The sequence below is a fragment of the Monodelphis domestica genome, chromosome 4 (assembly GCF_027887165.1).
Source record: "Monodelphis domestica isolate mMonDom1 chromosome 4, mMonDom1.pri, whole genome shotgun sequence".
NCBI lineage: Eukaryota > Metazoa > Chordata > Mammalia > Didelphimorphia > Didelphidae > Monodelphis > Monodelphis domestica.
In genome coordinates, this window is record NC_077230.1 from 164052913 (window position 1) to 164076556 (window position 23644).

At 33.9% G+C, this 23644-nt stretch overlaps 1 protein-coding gene and 1 long non-coding RNA gene across 23 annotated transcripts in view; one reads left to right on the plus strand and one right to left on the minus strand.

Annotated features, from left to right (window-relative positions):
- The window catches only part of PKP4 (plakophilin 4), a 285178-nt gene that overhangs the window by 144447 nt on the left and 117087 nt on the right, over positions 1-23644 (plus strand). For all 22 annotated transcript variants that reach the window (XM_001366119.5, XM_056793891.1, XM_001366181.5 and 19 more), the window contains one exon: positions 19643-19755. In XM_001366119.5, coding sequence (XP_001366156.2) covers positions 19643-19755 — 113 coding nt within the window. The remainder of the gene's footprint in view (positions 1-19642; positions 19756-23644) is intronic.
- On the minus strand, positions 681-8471 carry LOC103104291 (uncharacterized). The gene is made up of 2 exons (XR_467532.3): positions 8363-8471; positions 681-816 (listed from the first exon to the last, which is right to left on the minus strand). It is a non-coding gene; the product is annotated as an uncharacterized LOC103104291 (long non-coding RNA).

The window sequence follows — 23644 nt, forward strand, 5'->3', positions numbered from 1 at the left end:
AAAAATTTTTTTCCTTCACTATATTATGCCTGTACCATTTAGTTTAACAGCCCTGTGTTGTAATCAAAAGTGTGAATAGGCAATCAAATACTTGTGTGAAAATTATGTCCCCAGAAGAATTCATGGCAAGCTTGTTGCTATGGTGAAATCACCTGGGACTTGTTTAGCTTCTCTCTTGATCAGATATATTGACTATAATGAGCTCCAAACAGTAATCCACATAGAAAAATCAGAATGGAAAGAACTTGATAGATAAATGAAACTGTCTGCTGTCTTTCCCTTGTGCTTTCACTTGGATATGTTAATCTCATTTCATGCATCCCAAGGACTTTTAAAGACATCCAAATCATTTGTGTAATATCAGAAAGTGAACTGTTACGTCACAGAAGGAATCATGTATGATATTTGAAAGATGACAATCTATCTCTTTAAAACCTCAAATAAATATCTTCCCAAATTTCAGGCAGGAGCCATATGCTGAGCAGATGAATAAATTTTTTGATAAAATTTCCATCGTTTATAGCCATAAAGTGGTTACCAAAGGCTATCGTACCTATTTCATAATGTTATCAAATTTATGGTAAATCAATGCTATGTGTGTACTTATGTGAATCTACTAAAAAGAACCTTCCTGGAAAAAGTAATGGAAGTTTCAAGTTGTTGTTTAGGCACTATAAAACTCTAGCTTACTGCTTTATTTTTAAGAAATTATGATCTCAGTTTCTCAATTAAAATATTTCTTTCTTTGCTCACTTAGCAGACATGATGTTAAGTTCCTAAATGGATCTTCATGTCCTTGATATAATGAATGTGGATCTAGAATGAAAGAGAAAAACATAAAGGAATAGTCACATAAATTAAAATAAACTTTTTATTCATTAAAAAGTTGTCATGTGAATTAGGTGGAGTGATAAAACAGAAGCAGCTAAAACAGTTTCTGAATGTGATTGTCTTTCATAGATACATATGTAGGATTTATGGGAATGCATTCAGATTTTCAGTGAAAACATTGCTATGTTTGGATCAACTCCACCTGGCTGTGTAGTGTTCTACAATAGACATTACTTTGTGAAGTATATATACTATTAAGAAAATAATAAATCATGTATTTTGTCTCTACTTCTCCACTGCTAATATTGAAATGTTGATATTACTTTTTTATTTAAACATCCTTTCTTAAAAGATCTGCAATTTCATCCATGCTACTGTTCACTCCACTAATGTAGATTATCTATATCTAATTTACATACATGAATTTTAAAAGATCCTGCCAATTGTAATTGAATTATCACTTATAAGTCTCATGTTATCACCAATCTTATTCTGCAAAACCTCAGCAGCCTTGATCAAACCTATGCTGCCTTCATGCCTACTCATACTAACCAAAAGAACCTGGGGGAAGCATGCTGACTAGCTCCACTACAAATTTATGTTATAAAATATCAGCTGTCTCTCACTGCAACAGGACAGCCCTTTTTTCACCTCCCTAATTGAGCCACTATTGCCAAGAGTTCCCTCTTCTGCCCTGTTCCTCATCTTACATCTCCCAGATACTGTCTGCCCCTTAGCAAGGCAAATTTCTCTACATGTACATATTATTCCATCCTGTCTTCCTTGGAAGACTGCCTCTGCTAGTATTCCCCTCTCACTTATATTCTGTCTTTCCTTCTACTGATTGCTTTCCTACGAACTACAAACATTCCCATGTCTCCCTCATCATCAAAAACACTTATTTCATCCATCCATCCTTGCTATCATTCCATATCTCTTTTCCCTTTTATATCTGTGAGAAGACTGTTCACAAAGATTCTCTTCTTAATTTTTTACATTCTGACTTTTGACCTCATCCTTCAACTGAAACTGCTCTCTTCAATATCATTAATGATTTCTTAGCTACTAAATCTAATAACCTTTCTTCTATTCTCATTCTTCTTGACATCTTTGCAGGCTTTGACAGCATTGATCACTTTTCCCTTAATACTCCCTTCTGCCCAATTTTCAATGAAACTACTCTGTCCTTGTTTTATCTATCTGAGTACTTTAAAATCTCCTTTGCTGATCTTAATACCTGTTATACTTGCTAACTTTTCAGCTTTCCCCAAGGCTCTATCCTGACCTTTTCTTTCTTTTCTCTATATACTATTTCATTGGGTGATTTCACCAGCTCCCATAAATTCAATAATCATCTCATGCTAATAAGATCTTCTTATCCAGCCCTAACCTCAGCTCCTTTCCTGTCTTAAAACTCCAACTAGAACACGTAAATCAAGCTAGATGTTTTGTAAACATCTTTAATTCAACTTGTTCAAAACTTAACTCATTATCTGCCCAACCCCCAAGCTATCCCTTCTTCTTAATTTTCCTATTATTATTAAGAGTAACACCAACCTCCCATTACCTTGGCCTACAATATCCATGTCATCCTTAACTCCTCTCATTCTTTTAGCTTTCCTATCTAATCATTTGTTAAGACCTGCTTTTCCTGTCTTTGAAACTCCACTTCTACTCCCTTCTTTCCTTTGAAATTGCAACCACCGTAGTACAGACCATCATCACTTCACACTTGAACCATTACAAGGCCTTCTGGTTCATCTTCCCTCTCCACATCATCCTCCAGTCAACTGTTAAGATGATCTTAATAAAATACAGATCTCAACATATCTCCCCTTTCAATAAACTTCACTAAGAACCTATTCCAGTTTGAAACCTAAAATATTCTATTTGACTTTTAAAGCCATTTCTTTCCTGACCTCTTCCTACCTTTATTGATTTCTTACACTTCATCTCCTCTGAACATACTTAGGGCCTCTCTACTCTGGGAACACCATATTCTATCTCCTTGCACTAAGTATTTTCATTGGTTTTCACTGTTTGAAACACTTTTCATTTTTATCTTCTAAGTTTCCATGCCTTCCTTCAGATCCCAGCTAAAAGCTCATCTTTATGAGGATCTTTTTCTGGTATGCATTAATGCTCTAGTACCTGACCTCCAGTTAATGTATCTTATTTTTACATAGTTATTTTCATGCTCCCCCATTAGACCACAGGCAATTTGACTGACTCCTTAGGAGTAGATTTATGTATGCTGCCTAGTACAATATCACTATTGCTTTTACTGTGGATCCAGACCAGGAAAAAATGTGTACATGAGTGGGAAGGATTAGTAAGGAAGGTAGGGACTCAGAGGCTGGTAGATGAGAAGACAGCGAGAGGGTGCTGTGACTGGCACTTTCCTGGTATAGTGAGCCATAATAAAGCTTTGCCATTAAGGGTATATTGGATTTCATAGAGGGAGTTCAAAGGGTAGGTAGGAATAGATCTCTAAATAACTTTTTCTTGGAAAATCAGAATGTTTGTCCATTTTGAGTTTTATTGTACCAATATCCATCTGCAGATTCTTCTTTCAGCTCCCTTCAAGTCATACAGGGCTCTCTTAACATTTCCTTGCAGTGGAATTCAGTTACCTTTCAACCATTTATTCTGGGTGCTTTACACACAGTTCTTTTTTTAGAATATCTAGAAATACTAAATTAGGTCTCAGTCCTCTAAATATCAGTGTCTTAATAGTAATATATGCACTTTTCAAAGCTGAATTGATGGTAGGAAGGATTAGATTTTCCTTAAGGAGACAAATAATGGAATGGACAGAATTTGTTTTATTGTTCATCAGAGGGCAGCAAGAAATATCATTCTGTGTAACACCACATCATCTTTTATTTTGGTGGCCCCAATAAGCATTTGCTAAAAGACCATTGTGAAAATAAACATAATTGGGTTCCATCATCTGTCACAGAGGTTCAGGAAGTGGAAAAATTCTGTAATGACCTTGCTAGGATCCTCCACATCAAATTGACAGCTCATATACTCATTATCTTTAACTCAAAAATCATTCATCCCCTTCTGACCACTAATTAGGCCACCATTCTAGGTCAGGTCCTCATTACCTCTCACCTGTGCTCCTATAAAAGTTTCCTAATTATTTTGTTTTCCTCAGGTTTTTATTCTGCTTCATTCTATCAGGTGCCAGATACATTTGAAAGAAGATATCTGGCATTATCACTTCCTACTTATTAAGTTCCACTTAATCCGCATTCCAGAATCATATAAAAATTCTCTGTTTCTTTCTTAATGCTTGTCTCAACCATGATCCAATCTATTGTTTCAGCTTCTATATTACTCTCCTTTAATGTCATATGTGAAATGCCATTTCCCCTCTCCATGCTTTTATACTGACTTATTTGTCATTCTGGGAAATGTACCAGCTCATTCTTACCATATAGAATTTCTGGCTTCATAGATCACCTCACAATGCCACCTATTCAAAGCCATTTCTCATCTCTTAATTGTTTTCAGTTCCTTTATGTGCCCCTACATCTTTGGTAGAAACTTTATATGTATTTTGTCTGTCACATAGATATGAAACCACTTGAGGGCAGGGATTGTTTTTTTTTTCTTTTTCTTTATATTCCCATTCCCTAGATGAGGTCTGGAACATGAGTACTTAAAAATGCTTCATGCTTTGCTGAGAAGGATTAGACAACTTTACACCAGGAATTCTCTCCATAAGAAGAGAGCTGAAAAATTCTGGACCTGGAAGCCCATAATAACATTATGTCTATGGCGAAATCGAATTGATCATGTTTTAACTGACAGGAAATGACACATTACAAATATGAGTTATTTTAGTCATTTTTCCTCTATTTCTACTTAGTCTAATATTTTATATTTTATAACATTAAGATATGTTAAATCATATATTAAAGTCTGTTCCAAAATTAGAATAAAATGGTGACTATACAACAGTTCATAATCTGACCTATTTAAATAATCTATTCATGTTAGAAATGGGCGAAATGGTTAAATGAACAAAATATTTTAACCGATATGAATAAATTGATACAACGTCAAGAACAGATGCCTAGAATTGTTCTTTTATCAACAGGTGACAAATGGAAGCCAAGGGTAATAAGCATTTTGTAAAGTAAAATAGTTTATAAAATGTTAAAACAATAGGATTAAGAATCATTATGAGTGTTATTGTTTCTATGACAACAAGAAATGAGAAATCATGCTAAATACCTCTTCAGGACAACAAACTAACAAAAAAGTGAAGAATGTTTTCAAGATTTATGTAATATATCCCCCCCCCAGTGACAGAAAATTTATTGCAGCACCACAGTGTCCAGTATATAAGGAAGTAGATATATCACTGGGGGGGGGGGGGGGGGGGAGAAGCAAAAATAGGAAGAGAAGCTGACCTAGACCAACCTATGTCATTCTTGATACAAGTTGTGTACTCTTCTTTTTTTAAGCCATACCATATTACCTCTGGCCTATTTCGAGATGATTAATCTGTCAATGACATATAGATAATATAAGAGAGGAGAGATCATAATTAAGTTGACCAGGAAGGGAGTTTATTACACTAATTCAAGATGTAGAAGATAAGCCAATAATTATAATGATGCCTATGGGGTTATAAAGGATAAAATGGATACAGAAGACATTGTGAAAATAAAATCAATGTGTTGGCTACTGAGAATGAGAGAGGGAGAGGAATCAGATGAAATAACTTGCCTGTATTTATTGAATGGTAGTTCTGCCATCTCAAGTTCTACATGTTTAGAATTACTGTCTTTATAAACCTAGGCAACTAAGTAAATGGGTTTTTCTTTATAAGGATGTGGGAATTTAGGCAAGGTAATAGTTAGGAGGTAATTTAAGTTGTATATTACTCAAGGATTGAAAATTAGGTATAGATGATTGTGGCTTCCGGGATCACTAAGCTTTTGGAAGTCATTGAATTGAAATGGTTTGGGAGTCAGTGTAGTGGCTGAATCAGGATGCATTTGAATGAGGATTCTTTCTAAGTGTATTCTTTTAATAATTTGTTGCCAATAAAAAAAAAAAATATATATATATATATATATATATATATATATATATATATATATATATATAGCATTTTTGTGGTTCATCAGTGCCTCATCGTATTCTAATTTTCAAGTTTGTGTTACTGGACTGGCCTACACCAGGACTGGTCCAGACTACAGGCCAAGGAAATAAGACATAGAATATTTTAGAAGAAGAACTTCCTAGTGAAATACTTCTTTTAGGTTTAGGCTGGGGCCTCTGCTAACAGGGAAGGGGGTGGGGCCTAAAATGAGAAGACAAATATAAAAAGGTTTAGAAGAGCTACTGTGGAATAGGTGGGGAAAGGGTTCATCTTGCTGACCTGAGGGCTCATGCTTATTTGCATAACATGTATTTATAGTTGGACCTAGTTAACGAAGTTGTTTGATTTCCTCTAATACCGTTCAGCAACACATATGTAAGACTGTTCCAAGAAGAGAAATGGTGGGAAATAGCCCAAGTTTTGTCTTTGGCTAGACAAACCTGGTGACAGGATACGGGATGAAGGGGTTAAACTGGTACTCTTAGTATTGTATTGATGTACCTGGCTGGAATTTTATGGCATTGTAGAATGGTGGTTATTTTTAATTATTTGAGTTGTGAACTTGATTAGAAATGTTCACATTTTGTATGTATATAATTGGCCTTGAGCTAATATTTTATTTTACCCTCAAAATATAGTTACACTAGTAAGGTAGAAAACAATAGTATTTTAAACACCTTCATATTTTACTTTCAGAAGTTTTTTATGTTCATGGTTGGTAATTAAAATTGTTAAAATTAAAATATATATTGTATTTTACAACCACAGGTTTTTAAGAAGCTTTTTAAGCAATTTGTGACAAATTAAATTAAGATGGTACATTGGAATGTATCTTTTGATGATTTTTTTTAATTAAAGACTTTTATAGCACTTCAGAGGAAAATTATATAAGGTAATCTATTTACAGGAATCAATTTCTTTTCCAAAAAAGAAATATTCTCAAATAAGAAATTCATTGCTGTTATCAAACATTTACTAAATTTTTTGTCCTTTTTGATAATGCATTTGATATGTTTGTTTTATTAACTGAATAGTTCTAATCCCAATCTTCAATGTACCAAATATCTTGTTCTTACTATACCTGTATTGCAGTCCTTTTTTTATGGATAAATCTTACATAGATTTATAATATATAGATATAATCTTGTATAGATTATCAGGTTCTCTCTCAGATATATTTTCTAAAGACAAGACAGATCCTTTGCACAAATAAACAACTTCTGACTAGAACTTTTAGAGTACTTGGACCTTTTTCATGCCTTTGAGGAACTCACTATGCTACTGTATGACATTTGATACTCAGTAACCTCTACTGAACTTAAAAAGTTAATTATCCATTTATCCAAGAATACCTTTTACCTGGGAATGGGTATCTTTCCATTAGAATCTCACCTTATTTAAAATTTTTAAAATGATGCCTAATTATGTTGCTTTTCTCTTATTACATTTTACTTGTACTGAAAAGGGTTGCATTCTCTCCAGCAGTCTTATACCCTACAAAAATTAAAACAATCTAGGATTTTGCTTTAGAAGCTGAAATGTGCAAAAGGTCAGAATATGATGCATTATGTTTAAAGTTCCAGTTAGAACTATGAGGCCATTGTGGAATCTGTTGAAAAAACAAAGATTAGGAACCTCTGACACTCTAGAAGTGGTAAAGAAACATTTAGCTTCTTGCTTTGTATATTTGCACATACTTCTAAGTAAAGTTTTCTTTTGAATGCTACAAATATGACCATAACTAACATAAAAATTCTGTATGCTGAAGTAAGGAGCTAATTTTAATCAAGTATAAAGAATATATAATTCACATTAATCAATAAGATAATAAAGTATTAAGTTCTTTGTTTTGAATGATTATCAGATATATATTCCTGAAGCAGTGATAAAATGTGATAGAAAGAAAAAGGAAATTCAAGGAAGAAACAAAACTATAGACACCAGAAGGAAAGAGAGTTGTAGAATGAGAAACACAGATGCCAAAGGATATCTCACTATCAATCTTGAAGTCATCTTGCAGTTTGCCACTAAAAGTATAAATGAGTGTATCAACCTGGTTGGAAGTTCTGTGCAAGATCCAACATAAATTAAAAAAACATTGAATCCTGGTACTAGAAGGAATCATTGTGACAACTTAGTCTAACACTCTTCTACAAATAGGAAAGGAATTGTCCAGAGCCATATAATGTCTGCTCCCCTTTACTGGTCCACATCTTCATTCCTTTGCATAATTTTACATTTGATATATTGCTGTCAGTAGTAGGCTAGAGACATATTATTCTAGTTCTTTCTAAGGAGTCCTAGATCAGAGCTAAACAATGGAAAGAGATACATAAGAATATGATGATACCACAGTTAAAATGGAAACTTGCCAATTTGTTGGTGAAAGAAAACCATTTTTCCTACCTTTTCCAATTATTTTTTAGTATCCATAAATTATCATTTTGATGGCCTAGGTGAGTGATGGCAAACCTTTTGGGGATCCTATGCCATGCCCCACCCCAATCCCAGACTGCATGCTGGTAAGTGCCCCCATTATGTGCCGTGTCCTACCCCCAACTGTGTGCCCTGCCCTACCCCCAACTTTGTGCCCTGCCCCCTGACTGCTGGGTTGTAGTCTGGAGGTGTGGCCTGCTCCAGACAGTTTAAGTTGGAGGATGGGCCTTGAGCAGCCCCAACTGTGAGTGTGCTTATCCCCTGAGACAGTAGATGGAGGCTAGAATGCCACACATCCCTACATTTGGGTGTGGGGCCAGCCTCCTAGCAAGCCAAACCAGGGGCCTGCTCACACAAAGAGGTTTCTGCATATGATAGATTCACCATTATGACTTCAGCAGTGGCTTTAATTATTATGTAATTTATTTTGTCTCCAATTTTACCAAAAAAAAGGGATTAAAATGTCATAATTTAGCATTATCATTGTTGGAACTGATTTTTCTTCCAGTTGTAGACACCTTTAGTTTCTTTATTTTATAATCATTAGACTGCCTAATTGGAATTCACATTACCTTTTAAAAAATCCTATCCTTTGTGCTCTTAAGAGATCTAGAAAGCAAAGAGATTTTAGTTGTATTTCTTATATATAATTTTCATTTTTTGTTTATAAAATGACTGTTTAACATTTAAAAAGTATTCGTATTGGTCCTTTATCCATCTAATTTTTTTTTTTAATTTGTCAAGTAGCAGTACATATCCATTATTCAGCTTTGCAATCAATTAACCCCTAAATAAGCAGCTAACTTGAGGATAATATATAATATTTCTCTTAATAATACCAAACTATATACCAATGCATCTAATTTGGAAAAAATCATTATTGGTTTTTGTACTTTCTTAATAAATTTAAAATTAATGATGAACAGGATAACTTATGAAAATCATAGAATGTGCCATATTTTCAAGTAAATGTTAGCATAAGCATTTTGTATTCACCTCATCAAGCTCAACATTAGAACCTCAGACAAATTTATTGAGCATACACTGCATGCAAGCCACCTTGTAAGCACTAATGGGAATACATATGACACCTTCCCTTCAAGTAATGTTACATGACAACTACAGTTATCTTTTATATCCATGATCTGGCGTACCAAGTATCTTTTCATTATTTGGATCATCGATCATCTTTATGATTTCTTCCATGTCTAAGTACAGTGACTTGTTTGCTAAAATATGATTGACATGCTCAAGTCACCCCTAGATTTGAGGGACTCTAGGTACAACATAATTTCAATTTACCAATTATTGTATGCATTTTCCTTTTTTTTTTTTAAATTTTATTAAGCCCTTATCTTCAATCTCAGAAGCAGAAGAGCTGTGAGGGCTAGGCAATGGGGGTTAAGTGATTTGCCCAGGGTCACAGAGATAGAAAGTGTCTGAGGCCAGATTTGGACCTATGACTTTCCATCTTATAAAAATAGACTCGAATCCAGGACTTCAATCCCCAGAAATCCTTGCTCCACTTCCCCAGAATGCCCTCTAATCTCATTGAATTTTCACTTGGGCAAAGAGCGAGATGGGGTATTTAAACCTGGTTGTGAATAGGCTTGGCCTCTCTTTTCGACTTCCGTTTTGGAGCAGACACGTCTCTTTCATGATGTGAGGTACCTTGTCTAGGCCTCTCTGCCCTAGGCATGTGCTTTCTTATTCTGTATTTTCTCTAATCCTTAACCTTTAATAAACCTCATAAAAATATAATACTCCTTGCAGAGAAAAACTAATTTCTATCTTGCCTCAGTTCCCAAAATTTTAATCTTTACAATCTCTAGGTCTGACTCTCAATCCACTGAGCCACTCAGCTGCCCCCTGTATTTTACTTTTAAGTGAATGTCAGATTATTTCTCTCTTTCTCTTTTCCCCCAACCCCAACAAGCTAATAATAATGGTTTATGCAATAAAAAAAAAACCATTGCAGACTGTGTCTTTAAGTATTCCATGCATTTCCTCACATTTGTGTTGCTTAATAGTGACAATTGGTCTTCAAAATAATGAAGCTAAGGCACAATAAAGAGAAAAAGGTTATGTTCTCTATGTCATAATTATTAACAAAGCCATCTAGCCATCTCCCATGTTTACTTGTTCTGCTTATGTAATATCTCAAGAAGGCAACAACCTGTGTGTACTGGCAATTGAGAAATGTGAAGCTTTTTTTTTTATTTGATGCAAAATATTTGGTAATTATTTTTTATGATTTTCCAATTAATATCAAAACCTTCTAATGGTTTGTTAACAGTGTTAAATGGATTCTAGGATAGTGAATTATGAACCAGGAATTTTTAGTCATGCCTATTTCTTTGTGGCATTGCCTTGGTCTTATACTTGAAGATTTTCTTTTAACTGAGCAACATAAATATGAAAGAGGAAGAGGTCCTTTAAGAATGCAACCACTTAATTATATGATAACACATTCATCAATTTTATGTAGTGAATTGTTTATTAGTATTCATGGGTCAGAAGGTAGTTTAAATACTAGGACAACAATGAAAATGCTAAGTTTTTGACTACTAATGCTCATCTGTGTTAACTTAAGAAAATAAGAAAAATCACTGTAAGAGGTAAAATTATGAAACTGGTCATGGATTAAGTGATTTTTATTTAATCTGAAGGAAATAAGAGGAGAGACAGAGACAGCGAGAGTTAAAAAATTACTTTCCTTGCTACTTCATTTAGCCTGCTATTCTGTGGCTGCCATTTAGACCTTGCATGCTGATGATTAACTTCAGAACACTGGAGATATTTTCAATGATGCCAGATGCCTAGCCTTTGTTGATGGCCACCATTTAGGCTGTAGTCAGAGAATACCAGGCTGTGGTGGATCTTGGGAAGGTAGATGGAGCTATATTTCCTCACCCAATCTCTCTTCCACTCCCACCCCACCCTCCCATTAATTCTTTGGGAGACCAGCATGTTAAGTTTCCTTATTTGTTTTACCAGGTCTGGTCTCCCCATTGAATCATTCCATGCATGGAGTCTATACATTTAAGATTCTCCCCTTAGGGGGTATAAAATTGCACCTTACATAGGGTATTACAACAATTTGGGGAATAAGCAAAATAGAGAAAGAAAAAATTGATTCATAGGCATATTGACAAAAAGCCAAGTAGGGGATGTTCTCCTTTATCACAAGACTTTACTCTGTGGATCTCTTGATGTAATATGTAATATCTGCAAGCATTCTTATAACATCTTTCCCAGAAAATCTACTTCTTGGGTTTAGGGTGTTGGTGATTCCTTTTCCTAAAATTACTTTAAGGGATCTTAACTTTCGATTATGGGATAAAAATACAACTTTTCCCTCCCTCACTTAAGGATCAACACTAGAATTGCCCCAGGATACATGACTAAGCCAGGAGGTATATGAGTCAATTCTTCTACCCACACTCCCAAAATGAAAGAAAACAGAAGAGAAAAATATATATATATATGTAAAATCCCATGTATATAAAAATCGTGAACAAAAATTAATATTGTAACAGGGCCTTGATTCACCAGCAAGGTCCAAATGAGGTAGTATCCTATAAGGATACAGGACAGTTGTAGCAATATTGCACTTACCCATTGTCAGCCAGGACTACAGAAAAATTTCCATTTTATAAAAGAGAAAAGGGGACAAAAATCTGAGCTAAAAGGGAAATATGATTCCGTGGTCTGATTTTTCCTTCAATCACAAGGACAGGGGAGCCAAAGTGAAACCCAAACAGAGGTACTTGTATAACAGGAGTTGCCAGGCAGCCACTTCCCGGAATCCTTCAAACAGGCCTTCTGACTTGACTTAGATCCTTACCAACCCCACAGGGATTGTCGATCTCCTTCTCCTTGTGCTTTTTCACACTGTAGTCCCTTCTTCAATAAGACACAATTATCAGTTAAAGTCCCATAATATTTAACAACCAATGGCAGGCTTCCATTGTCTAAAGCTTTTGGGTATGCATCTTGCTAGAGTGGGTGATACCTGCAGAGGCCACTGCCCTGCCCCTGGCCAGTGCTAGGCAAATTGAAAGACTTCAATTGGTTCCCATAAAGTTGGAGGGTAACACGAAGTAACTTATGAACTCTCATACATAGAGACTGGTAAGTAGAGGTACTTCAGTTTTTGATTGATTCACTTAAAACTTGCTGATTGATAGAGTATTTGATTCACTCTTCACAATAGGGAAAAAGAGAGAGTACATATGCATTTACTAGACTACTTCATGAATACACTATGACTAAATCATTTAGCTTTTTATGAATGTTTCCTATATTCTCTTTTGTATATGCAGGAAAAATATATTCCTCCAAAATATGTAGATTCCTTTTAAATCAAATTATCTAATATGTTTATCTTTTTGAATTTTTCCCCCTCATAAGACCAGCTACTACTTTATTTCTGAGTTCTTTAGCTTTCTTACTTTTAATTTTGTTAATTTCTCCTTTGATATTCATGATTTCCAATTTTGTGTTTACCTGGTGATTTTTAATTCATTCTTTTTCTCATTCTTTTTAATTGCATGGTCAATTCATTGGATTGTTCTTTTTCTATTTTATTGACATATGCATTTATAGATATCAGTTTTCCCCCAAATACCGTTTTGTCTGCATCTCATAAATTTTGGTATGTTGTTTAATTGTTGTCATTCTTTTTAATGAAATTATCGGTCAAATCAATAATTTGTTCTTTAGTGATTATTTTAATTTCTAATTTGTAATATATGCTTCCATGTCCCTTTACTGAATGTAATTTTTGTTGCATTATGATCTGAAAAGGATACATTTAATTTTTCTTTTTTTCTATGTTTGTGAGGTTTTTATGCTCTTAATACCTGGTCCATTATTGTGGCAGTGCCATGTACCACTGAGAAAAAGGTCCTAAACTTCAGGGTTTTGTGCTGCTGCCCTCATAGGTAGTTCTGGGGTTTGGCAAGTTTCAGTTCTTCTAAAGTGGTGTGATCTGAAGAGAAATGTCATATAAAAATAGTTTTGACCTTGGGTTTCTCCAGGAGTCTAAAGACCACCTCAGAACTACTAATAAAAATACTTCATCTTTTTGTAGATCCTCCCAGTTGCTCAAACTATTTACCTTTTTTATATTTCTTTTAACTCCTTTGTTTGCACTTCACATGTTTTTATCAGTTTTTTGGTTCTCAACAAGAATGCTCCGAAGCCTTCTCTTTCACTATATATACATTGTCCTGCATTAGAATTATCCTCACTTTTTCTTTGTAAAGTATTCTTGGTTTTAAGCTTATATATTTTTGCCTCACAGAATATCTTATTATGAGCTCATCTTTCCTCTCTAATTGGATGACTACCCAATTTTATGTAGTCCTGATTATAATTCTTTTGATACTTGAATTTTTTCTTTCTCACTGCTTCCATGATTTTTCTTATACCTGGTATTCTGGATTTTTACTCTTTAACAATAAAGAATTTTCATTTTATATATTTTTTAAAGTTGCTCTTGTGACCATATTAACAAGCAAACTGACAAATCACATGATTATCTCAATAGATGCAGAAAAAATCTTTGATAAAATACAACACTCATTCCTATTGAAAACACTAGAAAGTATAGGAATAGAAGGGCCTTTCCTAAAAATAATAAACAGTATATACCTAAAACCATCAGCAAACATCATCTGCAATGGGGATAAATTGGGAAGAAGCCTTCCCAATAAGATCAGGAGTGAAACAAGGAGTGAAACAATTATCACCTTTATTATTTAACATTGTACTAGAAACACTAGCAGTAGCAATTAGAGAAGAAAAAGAAATTGAAAGTATTAAAAGTGGCAATGAGGAGACCAAGCTATCACTCTTTGCGGATGATATGATGGTTTACTTAAGGAATCCTAGGGAACCAACCAAAAAGTTACTTGAAATAATGAACAACTTTAGCAAAGTTGCAGGATACAAAATAAACTCACACAAGTCATCAGCATTTCTATATATCTCTAACTCATTTCAGCAGCAAAAATTAGAAAGAAAAATACCATTTAAAATCACCCTAGACAATATAAAATACTTAGTTCCTGTATATGAATACAACTACAAAACACTTTCCACACAGTTAAAACTAGATCTAAAGAATTGGAAAAACATTGATTGCTCATGGGTGGGACGAGTTAACATAATAAAAATGACAATCCTACCCAAATTAATTTACTTATTTAGTGCCATACCCATTGAACTACCAAAAACTTTTTTAATGAATTAGAAAAAACCATAACTAAGTTCATCTGGAAAAACAAAGGATCAAGGATATCCAGAGAAATCATGAAAAAAAAATGTAAGGGAAGGAGGACTTACACTCCCAGATCTCAAACTATACTATAAAGCAGTGGTTATCAAAACAATTTGGTGCTGGCTAAGAGACAGAAAGGAAGATCAGTGGAATAGACTTGGCGTAAATGATCTCAGCAAGACAGTTCATGACAAACCGAAAGACCCCAGAATTTGGGACAAAAATCCATTATTTGATAAAAACTGCTGGGAACATTGGAAGACAGTTTGGGAGAGATTAGGTTTGGATCAACACCTCACACCCTCACACCCTACAGCAAGATAAATTCAGAATGGGTGAATAACTTGAACATAAAGAAGGAAACTATAAGTAAATTAGGTGAACACAGAATAGTATACATGACAGACCTTTGTGAAGGGAAAGATTTTAAAACGAAGCAATACTTAGAAAGTGTCACAAAATGTAAAATAAATAATTTTGACTATATCAAATTAAAAAGGTTTTGTACAAACAAAACCAATCTAACTAAAATCAGAAGGGAAGCAACAAATTGGGAAACAATCTTCATAGAAACCTTTGACAAAGGTTTTGACTCAAATTTACAAAAAGCTAATTCAACTGTACAAAAAAATCAAGCCATTCTTCAATTGATAAATGGGCAAGGGACATGAACAGGCAGTTTTCAGATAAAGAAATCAAAATTATTAATAAGCACATGAAAAAGTGCTCTACATCTCTTATAATCAGAGAGATGCAAATCAAAACAACTCTGAGGTATCACCTCACACCTAGCAGATTGGCTAACATGACAGCTATGGAAAATAATGAATGCTGGAGGGGATGTGGCAAAGTAGGGACATTAATTCATTGCTGGTGGAGTTGTGAATTGATCCAACCATTCTGGAGGGCAATTTGGAACTATGCCCAAAGGGTGATAAAAGACTGTCTACGCTTTGATCCAGCCATAGCACTGCTGGGTTTGTACTCCAAAGAGATAATAAGGAAAAATACTTGTACGAGAATATTCATAGCTGTGCTCTTTGTGTTGGCCAAAAATTGGAAAATGAGGGGATGCCCATCATTTGGGGAATGGCTGAACAAATTGTGGTATATGTTGGTGATGGAATACTATTGTGCTAAAAGGAATAATAAAGTGGAGGAATTCCATGGAGACTGGAACAACCTCCAGGATGTGATACAGAGTGTGAGGAGCAGAACCAGGAAAACATTGTACACAGAGACTGATACACAGTGGTACAATCGAAGGTGATGGACTTCTCCATTAGTGGCAATGCAATGTCCCTGAACAATCTGCAGGGATCTAAAAAACACTATCCACAAACAGAGGATAAACTGTGGGAGTAAAAACGCCAATGAAAAGCAACTGCTTGACTACAGGGCTTGAGGGGATATGACTGAGGAGAGACTCTAAATGAACACTCTAATGCAAATACCAACAACATGGAAATGGGTTCGAATCAAGGACACATGTGATACCCAGTGGAATCGTGCGTCAGCTATGGGAGAAGTGGTAGGAGGTGGGGAGGGAGGAAAAGAAAATGTTCTTTCTTTCAAATGAATAATGTTTGGAAATGACCAAATAAAATAATGTTTAAAAAAATAATAATGTTGCTCATGTGGATTTTTTGGTTTTTATTTTGCCCTCTGGTTGGTTTTTAGTAGGTCAGGGCACATTCATGTTATGATTATATATTATTATGTTATTTTTTTCCATCAGAGTCTTTTACTTAAGTTTTGTACTTCTTGTATTAAGCTGGTAATTCTCTTTCCAAATATTTCTTCTGGCTCCCATATCCCCCCCCCCCCCCCCCAGTTCAGATTTCATTTATAAAATAAGTTTTAAGTCACCACATTTTTTTTCCAAGAATTATGGTTTACTTTGTGTCATGTGTTTAGCTTTGAAGTTCTGCTTATGTATATTGTAGTATTTTTCTCTTTTGGAAGAACTGGCTACCACTGCCTCTAAAATAGCTCGTTTGTTGTTGTTCTTATTCTTTCAACCTTATTTAACATATTGGGATTCTTTATTAGGACCAGGCTCAGCTCATTTCTCAGGGGTATACACCCTATTTGATCTTGATTTGTGTTTTCTTGAGACTTCTTGCTACTTTCTCCAGGTATTAGTATTTTCTTCAAAGACTTAAGAGTCAGCTCAGAATTGGGACCCACAAAGTTACAACGTGTATCTAATTTAATTTGAAATTTGACTACTACCTTTTTTGTCTGAGCTTTGCTAGCTATAGAATGTAATTTGATTCAAGGTAACATAGCTCTTAGCTTGTTCCAGTTTGGAACTTCAGTATACAGCAAATAAACTGATCAAGTAACTGGAAACTTTTCAGGTCCAAGTGACAGAATTTAGGCTCATACTTGTTCTGACCATTTTGCTTAATTACTTATCTGTAATCCTCTCTCCTGAGTATAAAGACCTAATTTCTTTTCCTGATAGCTTTGGAACCAGATCCTTGTATAAGTGTACCGTTTATGGCCACAGGCTAGTCACTATGTTGGAAGCTTTTAGCATAGGCCTCCTTCAGAGCTACAGAGATACTTCCAAGTCTTCTTATACTAACTTGTGTTAGAAAAATAACCCAGCACGATTGCTCCTTGAACTTCCCTAGTCACTTTTAACTTAATGCTATTCCTTGATCTTTTTTGAATAGTTTTGGGAGAATGCTGGATGGACTGTACTACTTTTATCTCACATTTCATCTTTTGCTACTCTACATAGCATAATACTTTTAAGTAAATATAAAAAGAGGTTTCTGTCCTTAATATTATCTTTGAATTTATTAATTTTAATTATTGTTATTTACATATTTTAAATTTATATAGCATTTGTATTTTTATTATTTACTTATACAAATTTACCGAATATATAATAAATATTAAATTTATTAAGATTTAAATTTAAAATATTAAAATTATGTCCTCGTTTAAGTCACTGTGCCATTAGTGATTGTTAAATTAAATTAGTTACAATTTGACATTTGCATTACACAGACATGCAAATTGACAGCATGGCCTAGTGCTGGGAGCTGTCAGGCCATGATATCTTGACAAGGTCACTCATGGACTCCAAGAGGTCACAGAGTGACTCTTTGGCAGGATGGACTTGCCCACTCAGCTCCGTTTGCATGACTTTTCTCATCAACATCCCTTACTAATGAAATTGACATGATTGCTGTCCTCTCCCTAGTCTCAGAAAAAGTAATATAAGAGCAAAATGCTTGCACACTATTTCCCCAAAATATCACTAAAGATTAGACTCACAAAAACCAAACCCAAAAGACTATTATGGGTTAACTTTTGCTTAGGTACATAATTCCCAGCAAAAGCTGTACCCACAAGCCAAGCCCAGAATATCCCCTACCTGCCCTGTATAGAAACTCATTCTCTTAAAGCCTTTACATAAGCCATTCATAAGGAAAGACTTGTACAGGTACACCAAGCTTCATCATGCCTCAGTGACTTGATTCTACCAACCAAAACTATCCTTGAGAAACTCCCTAATAAACCCTGAAAACTGATCAGCCTAATATTAAATCTGAATTGTGTTCTCAGTACCTCTCTGATCTTTCACCCTCATTACTATGATTGTTAATTGTCGTTAGGGTCTCTGATTGATTATCTATTTTTATTAAAGGTAATAAGTGATTTTCCTTGATTGTCTGTAAGCTTAATGCTCCTCACAGGTTAGTGAGAGAATTAAGCCACCTGTGATGAAATCATTTATCTGGTATAGAACCTTTGTGTTTCGTGTCAAAATCAATAGTTACTATACAAATGTATAGAGATCTCAGAATGTTATACAATTTATTAAAAGTTAATGTATCATTTATCCAATTATCTTTACTTGAATATTGTATCTGTGTGCTAAAAAAATGGGTATAAAAATAAAGGCTAAAACCTGGGCATGGTGAAGCAGCCATTTCACGAATCACCTGCGCCAGGCAGAAACATATACACAGAGCTGCCTTCCCTCTCTCATTTCACCTATCCACTCCATGTGCCAAGAACCCCCTAGAGCCATGAGTGGGGTTGGACCCCGGCCCGTGGAAGCCTAGCATGATATAGAGTTTTATTGAAAATATTAGGTGTGATTTAAACAATATGAAACATGTGGTTTGATATTCAGATGTAAAGTGGAGAAAATGTTCATTAAAATTTCAAGTTGACAGTAAAAGCTGTATAAAGACATGTGAAATGTTGTGTCTAAATAATACTTTTTTTCTGGTATGATAGAAATTGAGAAGAGCACTATATTCATTTCATCCAGCTTTTTAAAAACCTCATTGCTTAATTATATTTCTTTATTCTTCTCTTAGCATAGTGTTGCTCACAACTTTATAACAATGGGAAAATTATACTACTTATTTCGTAGGAAAAACAAGGCAGTTCCAGACTAGAAAGATGACATTTCTTTCTAATTCGTTGAAAAGGTTAAAGGATGCGTAAAACATAATGAAGTGATTCTTATCATTTTGAGAATATGGAACTACAGTAGAAATGTGTTTTTAATGTCACATAGCAGTATTATAAGAAACTGTCATTAAGAATAAAATACTGTTTTGGTTGTTGGATGTCTGATACAAAGCTTTTCAAATAAGCTATGTATTAATCTGCAATTAGGGAACTCTAGTAGAATTCAAATTGAATGGAACTGTCAACAAAAATAGGAACAATTAATAATGAGAACATATTTATTTGCTATATTTTTTCTACCTAAACAATGTTTACTATTCCTAACCCTTTAAAGTTTGATGAGTATAAGTAGATTTTTTCCCTTTGCAATTTACAAAAAGAAACAAAATTTTTATACTTGGGCAAAGTTAATATTATAATATTGATTTGTTATTTTATTCACTATGGCATGTATTCATTCATAACTTTGAGTTGCTAATCCTAGGCACCTCATATGTGTTTATTTTCTTAAATTATAGGAGCTTCAGTTTCAACGACTCACCAGAGAGCTGGAAGTGGAAAGACAAATTGTTGCCAGTCAGCTAGAAAGATGTAGGCTTGGAGCAGAATCACCAAGCATTGCCAGCACAAGGTACAGACCTTGACAGCTTCATCTGCATATATACTGAAGTTAAATATTTAATTAGTTTAGCAGAACCATAAAAAATGTTAACACTATCATTCTTAACTTATAGCACTGCATTTGATGCTCAAAAATGCCTTCTCATTACTTACACAGAAAGGCCTCTTTATGAATTGTTTTGTTTTCTTGACAAGCTTTAATATCATATGATCTACTCGCATCTAAATGTAGTAGTAAAACCTGTTGGACTTGACTTCTCATGTATAGACACAATAAATTAATTTTTCTTTGGTTAAATAATAATTGTTTGATAAAGATCCATAATATTTGGAAGATACAGGATTGGAAGTTTCTGTACACAAATGCATTATTTTAAGGGATAGGGCCTACTTAGCATTAGTTTTGAGAATTCCATAGTCATTCTTAAGAACTTTGCATTAAGGTGTATACATCCTTCTACTTGTTTCATAAGCAAGAATATAGACAAACTGATTTCCTGTCAGTTCTTCCACAAAACTGTTCCTGTTTCATTTTTCTCCTGGATGACAATCCCCCAATCCCAGCGATCTCTGTCAGTAAAATGACTTTTTTCCATCCTTACATTTCTTTAGAACTCTGCCTGGCAGAGTTTGTTTGTTTGTTAAATAATTTCATTCTCCAGGCTGTCGTTACTACATTTTATATTATTAATTTCTTGCAAATAAGCTTGATATCTAAAACATCTTTGTATGTATACCTCGGAACAAAGTTCTTTGTAAGAATTAAGTTCTTAAGTTTTTGCATGTTTACATAAGTATTTATGCACATGTGTGAATTCCATCAAAGGTATGGAATGAAGGAAAAGGTAAAGGCATATATGAGAGGATATATGGGGGGGAAATGGCACATAGAATATCATAGTTTGGTTATAAGAAGATAACTAGTGAGTGGCCAGAGGTCCCAATAGAAGCATGGTTTGGAGCCCCTCTTTCCTTGGGCACTACTTTCTGGCCACGGGCTGACACTTTACCTATTATTGCAAATTAAGGTCCACTAGCCCATAACATGAGCCCTGAAACTTTGCTTCTGTACAATTGGGCATTACTGTTTTTCAGGACTTGTTATCTGCTATAGTTGAACACGCCTATAAGTGTTTTCTCCTCTAATTAACATGTTACCTTGCTTGCTTGCAATCTGGTTTTTACTCCCTCATTTTATAAATGAGGAAACTGATGGTCAGGGTACATAGGTGACTTTTTTAATGTGCTATCATTTTTATTTTGTATATATTTTTCATTTACTTATTTTTATATGGTTTTAATGGTTTTCTGCCATTAAAACATAAGTTTTTGTGACAATAGACTATTTTCTGTTTTTGTATCTTTACTTCCTCGTACATGGCAAATATTAGGTACACAGTAAATTGTTAAATATGACCTGAATTTTCAGGTACTGTCTCAATACAAAGCCTTTCTTTAATGCCTCATTATGGTATGAAAGTGACCCTTGGTAGTCAAAGGTAGCTATAAATAGCAGAAGCTTCTCAGGACCCTACTAAGGTAGAAAGGCAAGCTTTGATTACAGGCCTCCCATTAAACTATTTCCAGGAAACAGTCGATGAACATCCCCACAATGGTAGTCATCAGATGATAGATTTCTCTGGTCACAATAATTCATGAAGTCACCCTACTTTAGAAGGGTTTCAGTATGCCCCAATAAGTGTAATCATGCTTTTTGTAAAAGTTACATATCTTGAACTTTTGAAATTTAAGATATTACCATTTAAAGTATATTTAAGCTCATCTAAAATTACAATGTTGTATAAAATCCACAGTGCATTTATAATTAGTGTTAAAAATAAATAACAGATTATATTATAAAATGAAAGTAATTTCTCTTAACATTCATTAGCCTAAACTTCTGATTTTCACTACGTAGAATCATTTTTAATTCCCTTCAGTTTTTTCAACATGAATAAGTATAACTAAATCAATAACAAAAGTATGATAGTTTTCCATACAAATTCAATTTTAAGAAGAGAGGAGAAAAGTTTTTCAATTCTGGATCATTTTCTAATTGATTTACTATTAAATTTAAATATGTTATAACAATGTATGAATGTTAACGAATAATATAAAGTTGAACAGAATTCAAAGATTCTATTTTCTATTACCTAGTTTACTAATTTTATAGAACTTGTGAAAAGTTTTAAATAACTGTAAAATATCTTTTACATTTATTAACAATCTGTTTGTGTAATATAGAGTTTGGTCCCATTTCCATTTTAATTTTCTTAGCTACAAAATATATATTACTCAAGCAGATTGTGTAACATATTCTGTACACTACATTCATTTAGATATTCAACTTTGGTGTGTGGGAAGGAAAGGATATTTTGGTTAATTAAGCAACTGTCATTTTTTTAGATCATTAAAATGTCACCCTTGTATTTCTACTTTCTTCACAAATATTTTTCATTCGACTTTTCTCTAAGTGTTGAGAAAGATGTCTGTTTACGTAAAGACAATTTTTCTGCCTTATTTCCTTCTAGATAAATATATTTAAGAGTAATAGACTAGAGAATACTATGGTAATGAAATGAGGGGAGTTTTTGTTTGTTTGTTTTTTTTTTTGATTCCTAGAGACATCCACCAGAATACTACTATTCTTCTACCACCTGTCAGTCTCAAAATTAGAACCCAGTGGCTGAGAGACACCTTCTACATCCATGTACTTAATTTCTGCCAAAATTCTTTACTTTTGCAACAGGAAATTTTATTGTGAATGATGCTGTCATTTGTACCCAGGAGTTTCCCTTTAAATTGAAGATGTTATCAAATTACCAAATAGGACATTTAATAATTATCTTTTTTATATATTTATATGAATTCTACTTCAGCTATTCATGTGAAAGTTATTTTTACATTGAATATTATCTAATATATCATTTTATCCCTCTATATACGCAAATACATAAATATTCATATCTTTTATTCATGTTCTGATTCACCTCTGTACTGATAAATGTTGTAAGGAGCTTTCCACATAGTGTTATATGAATGTTGTTATTGGTGACTTGGAAAAATCATCTAGGTTTTTATTTGATAAGTCATTTCTGCTAACACATGTATTTTGAAACTAGGAATTTATTCCAATATGATTGCTATATTGGGAAACATTTTGAGCATAACATGAATTTTGAGTTGCTTCCACTTGATTTCTTCCTGGAGAAACAGTGAGAATGCAAGACTCTTAAACTGCACTTCAAAATAACTCACAAACTGCAGAGCTTCAGATATCCGCTTCTGCTACAGCTTCAGGTCTTTGTCAAGGTAAAATGCCATATTTATCATGCTTCTCCTGGTGCAATAGTAGCTGTGAGCAGGGAAGGTCTCAACACTTCACTATCCCCAACAGTCCTGGAACTGCAATCTGCCTGCCTAACTGCCTTAACTGTTCATGCAGTATGAAGTTGAAGAAAGAGCCACTTTTTATTGTAGTGTTTATGCATTTCTTCATCATTTAGTATGTATAAAACTGCTATAGTTTTTCTTAGGTTTCTATCTTTTAATATGTCACTGATAAGGTTTTTATGTATTGTGACATTAAACAGATTTTCTCTATAATCTCTTTGATTTTTCTTAGCTGATTTTGCATGATGCATTGCTTTTGGAGGAGCACATGTCACATTTTATTGGAACTGACTGTACTTATTAAGAAAATTTTACTACACAATTTACTTTCCTTAAATTATTTACCTTTTGACATTCCTAGACCAAGGTGAAAGTAATTTTTTTTAATAATTTGATTTGAGCATCTGTTGAAGAAATCTATGGATACTATCTAATTTTTTCTACGAATTTTATATGCATTTCCTTTATCATAACATTGACTCAACTTAGCCAACTTCATGTAGCAT